General features: G+C 42.0%; 1 protein-coding gene across 1 annotated transcript; it reads left to right on the top strand. All coding sequences in view use genetic code 11, as the record gives it.

Annotated features, from left to right (window-relative positions):
- Nucleotides 1-1,156: 1,156 nt before the first annotated feature.
- On the top strand, nt 1,157-4,702 carry EGR_08791 (Tyrosine-protein kinase SPK-1; the record flags this gene model as incomplete). Its single annotated transcript, XM_024498040.1, has 6 exons — nt 1,157-1,655; nt 1,912-2,061; nt 2,805-3,193; nt 3,978-4,128; nt 4,274-4,405; nt 4,494-4,702. 6 exons carry the CDS (start codon nt 1,157-1,159, stop codon nt 4,700-4,702), a joined length of 1,530 nt encoding a protein of 509 aa, XP_024347561.1.

The following is a 4,702-nucleotide window of genomic DNA, read 5'->3' as shown; positions in this document are numbered from 1 at the left end:
TGGAGATTCGTCTCCCTGCAATGAGCGCTGGCTTTACTTCCACTAGTGATCCACTCGCATCCCTTGGTGTGCTTTTGTTTGTTTGCTACTTTTCACATTCTCTTTCTCTCCACTATGTACGTCTTAGTGGTCTGACTCTGAAGTATACGTAACCAGACCAGCTACGGTGGAAAAACAGCAGTGTGTGGAGTGGGTTTAAACGGGAGACCATAAATTGACCTTCTCCGAGTTGGTTGCCAGTAGGTGGGACGATTTCTACACCTCCAACCACAAACATGTAGTCGCTGACATATATAAGTCAAATTTTTCGTGTGTACTTAAATGTATGTATATATATAAACACACGACTAAGTACGTTATATGTACTTATCAAAAGCACACTCATAATTTTTAGACTTATGCTATTTTTGCAGTATAAACGTATACGCACTATGACATGCCATTTACACATAAAACTACTTTTGCATCACTCAAGCAATTCTCTAAGCCAAGGTACGAGTAGCACAGGCCAAAATATTTTACTTTCTTCAATTTAGGTGGCCCGTAATAGGAAAAACAAATCTACGCAGATGAACTAGTGAAATTAGGCCAAAAAAACAGAGACATATAGCCTGCCTCATTTTAAAAAGTTACTTCCTTTTACTGGACTATTTATTTTTAAAAACAGTCCTTTGTCTTTATATCTCTTAACTGCACATTTTTCAAGGTCGTGTGTCACTTTAGAAATTCCAGCACAGAGTTCTTGTGTCAGTTGGCTTTATGTGAGTCACTTTAATGCTTAAAAATCATACCTTCTACATGAACCTTACCAGTTTCTAATGTTCTAATCCACTGGTTATGAAAGACACCTAACGTATGCTACCAACACGATGTGTCCCTCTGAGGAGGTAAAGGGCATGTCAGCATAAGCAAATGTTTTTATTTATTAACATTGTGCAGAAGGACTAATAAATTTTTGTACAACTAAAGACACATGCCAATAAGACTTTAGCTTAGGCCTGCAAAGACTGCAAGGCTTAGATTATTAAGATTGCAATTTTTGAATTCGACAACACATTCCTACTTCCGGTAGGTTCTAAGTAGTTTTGACACATTTAGCTGGATCTGCATAGGTCAAAAGCTTATGTGCTGCCTATACTGATTTTAGATTTCAAAAATGTGGCGTCATCACTTTTTTCGCAAGTTGCGTAACAGAAGAAGAGGCAAAGGCGATCGTCTGCAAACTCTTCCACGACAAGAAACAATCCCTTCGCCTAAGCCACACGAATACGTAGATGCGCAACCTCCTTCACGGCAAGAATCTAACTTGTATACAAATCTACACAACAGTTCGGGATCACCACACTCCCAACCAAATACACCTACAGGGACATTTCCTGTTGAGGCAATTTGTGGTTTTACAGCCACACAACCTGATGAGTGTGGCTTTATTGTGGGTGATCTTCTTCATGTGATCGACACCTCCAGCGAACGGTGGCTGGCAACGAATTTACGAACAAAGGAGGAAGGTCTCATACCTGCGAATTGTGTCACATCTGATGTGTCTTTGTCAATTGCTCTTGAAGCCTGGTATGATATTAATCGTCTTGAAGTGGAATGCAGACTTCTCCTGCCCTCAGTCCAAACTGGCACCTATATCCTCCGACCGTGTAAAGGTGAGCACCTTTCACAGACTGTCCTTTTGCAACTTTATATTGTACACGAAAATTAGCAAACACAGGGGCAACCTTCGAATTATTTTGCAAGATTTTGCAAACAGTGACGCAAAACAGGCCCGCCTTGACACATTCGGTTAATGACATGGCGACTAGCCACTGCATGGAATGCTCTTGACCAAAGAAAAGCGTACTGCTCGCACAGGAGCAAAGGGATGGTATGGTCATCGCCTTATGTCTGTGTTGTGCTTTTCAGATCCCAGGAGCCCATATTACCTATCTGTCCGAGCCTGCGGAGTTGACATTAAGCACTTTCAAGTATATTTTGATGGCCAGGCAAAGAAATACCATATTTCTGGAAATGAACAATTCCCTACTCTTAAGGATTTAATCATGCACTACCACTGTAAGTTGCCATATTCAAAGAAAGGAAGATTAAGCTATTGCCAAACCATCTTTTGTTAAAGTATGTGCGTATTTTGTTAAGCTCTACGCTGTTGAGATTCGAATTAAGTAATTGCTCTGGTCTACACGATTATTTTACACTTCCGGATATGCAAAATCATCAGTCCTTAGTTTTGTTAGGCTGGGTTCTGGTGTTTTATTTTGGGCAGTTCTCGCCAAGTTGTGAACGTTTTGCCAAAGTATGCTGAATGATGCTTTTTTTGGTGCACTATATTTAGAGCACCTATAACCGCCCCAGAAGCCATCACATCAGAGGCTGGTTGAATTTGGCGCTCACTTTGTGGGACCTTGCGTGCAATTGTATCAAAGATAGCGGTTAAGTGCCTTTTGACTCGATGAATTTACCTACCTCTGGATGGAAGTTCTTCACTATTAGAGTCTTAGAAGAAGTATCTGAATATGTTTAGAGCATAAGTTCCACACGTCGACATGGCTTTGCTTCCTTCATTTGGTTTGATTTTGTCGACAGTCGGTATTTCGCTTTCTTCCCCACATTGACTGAAAGATGGGAGGAAAGACAATCGTTTTCTAATAACGTTTTAGTGGTCCGCTGGAAGTGCTTTATAAAAAAAAATAGAATTCAAAATAAACAGGCAAGTCTTTTCAGTAATTCTTCTCTTTTCCAATTTTTTTCTCTCTCTCAGCACGTGGTTTTACTACTTTTTAATGCCCTTTCTCCCTCAGCGCGTCCCATCGACGGTAAGGTGGGTCTGATTGAGCCTTGTCCACGTAAAGCAGATTATGTCATTCAACACAAGGATGTGAAGATGGGGAAGGAAGTGGGAAAAGGCAACTTCGGTGTGGTCTACCTGAGTCATATACGTGGCATGGAAGTGGCAGTGAAGAGGTGTTTCAACATCACAAATGACCAAGCCTTTCGCGAGGTGGTAGAAATGATGCAAAAACTTTCACATCAATGCATCGTGCACTTCCATGGCATCTGCTGTGACGCTCCCGACGGCAGAGTGCTCATCATCACCGAGTTCATGGTCAACGGTGCACTTCGAGACTTCCTTAAGACCCCTGAGGGACACCAACTCGACTACCCCAAACTCGTTTGCATTATTGTTCAGGTTAGTGCTCACTATTGCTCACCCGCCCTTCCTGACACACACAGAGAAGGCAGTAGAAATTTCAAATCTTGACCTCCTTTTCGCATTCTGTTTTGCAAGACGAAGTAGAGGAGGGAGGGGCATAGGACATTAATACTAAGAAGCTTCATCTGGTTGCGTAGCAAAACACTTTTAAATGCTTGTCTGCACCATTTCCACCTGCCACTTATTCACTCCATTTTGCCTCAAAATGGAAATAGGTTGTCATCGATTAGCTTAAACTGAGCAACTGTCATTGATCAAGTCCTGTGACTGCTAAATATTAAGATGATTCTAACGTCACTGTTCTGCTTTTACAATCACTTTCTGCTGTAAACCCTAGTAGTTATTTTATCGTTTCATCATGGGCTTAGGCAAGAGGCGTTCTTTGTTTGAAGTGACCTACAACTCAATCTGGCGTTGGAATGTTATCAAAATGCTTCAAGTGCACTTATTAACCGCGAAAGTTGAATCGTCTTGTTATCTCACCGCCACTGTTACAATTACCAAAGAAGCGGAAATTCGTCATATTCAGCACAACTACTCATTAGCTATCAGTAGCATACTATATTTGCATAAGACGGGATTTGTTATGAGGGATAATTAGCAGCATTAAAATTGCATTAAATAAACCACTGAGAAGACATGTCGCATAGGAAGTGGAGACTGATCAACGGTACCCACACGTGTTTGGTCTGTTGACCTGCCAGTCAGTCGGTCAGCAATCATAGACGCACATGTTTTATTTGTTTGGCTGAACGTCCAGATTGTGAAAGGCATGGTGTACCTAGAGGAAGAGGGAGTGGTGCACGGAGATCTACGAGGAGCGAACGTGCTGGTTGACAAGGATGGCTTTGTGAAGCTCGCTGACTTCGGATTGACCAAAATTCTTGATTTCAATCTGGACTATGATAATGGTGAGTTCTAGTGCGTGTCTACTTCGCGCAGCAGAGGAATATCACACTCGCTTATTTACAAATGGTCTAACTTTCCATCGCTCCCAGTACGGTTTTACTTGTACAATAAATGGCGTCCTTTTTATCCCTCTTCCCCTCCTTCGAGAGGTTTTCCCTTACCGATGGACGGCACCAGAGGCGATGGAGGGCGGCTTCCATCCGAATGTTAAGTCCGATGTCTGGTCCTTCGGTGTCCTTATGTTCGAAGTGCTGACTTATGGAGAGACGCCGTACAAGGGTTGGTTTGCTTAACCAATTGGAATCATTTGGTACCAAATTAATCCTGATTTTAAATATTCTTTAATTTTTACCAAAACTTATTTCAGACTGCACGCATATTCAGTTGCGTAAGTTCCTTTCGGAGGGTGGACGTCTGCCTTCGCCACAATATCATGGCTGCGAGTGTGAGGCAAGAGTTTATTGTATTATGAGATCCTGCTGGGACTCAAAGCCGGAACAGCGACCAACATTTAAGAAGCTCAAGTATGAAATTGAACAGTGCATTCTTGACGGAGAGAAAGCCTTCGGCATCTAA

Source organism: Echinococcus granulosus, assembly GCF_000524195.1.
Source record: "Echinococcus granulosus chromosome Unknown EG_S00119, whole genome shotgun sequence".
NCBI classification, from domain to species: Eukaryota; Metazoa; Platyhelminthes; class Cestoda; order Cyclophyllidea; family Taeniidae; genus Echinococcus; species Echinococcus granulosus.
This window is presented reverse-complemented; position numbering and strand designations above follow the sequence as displayed.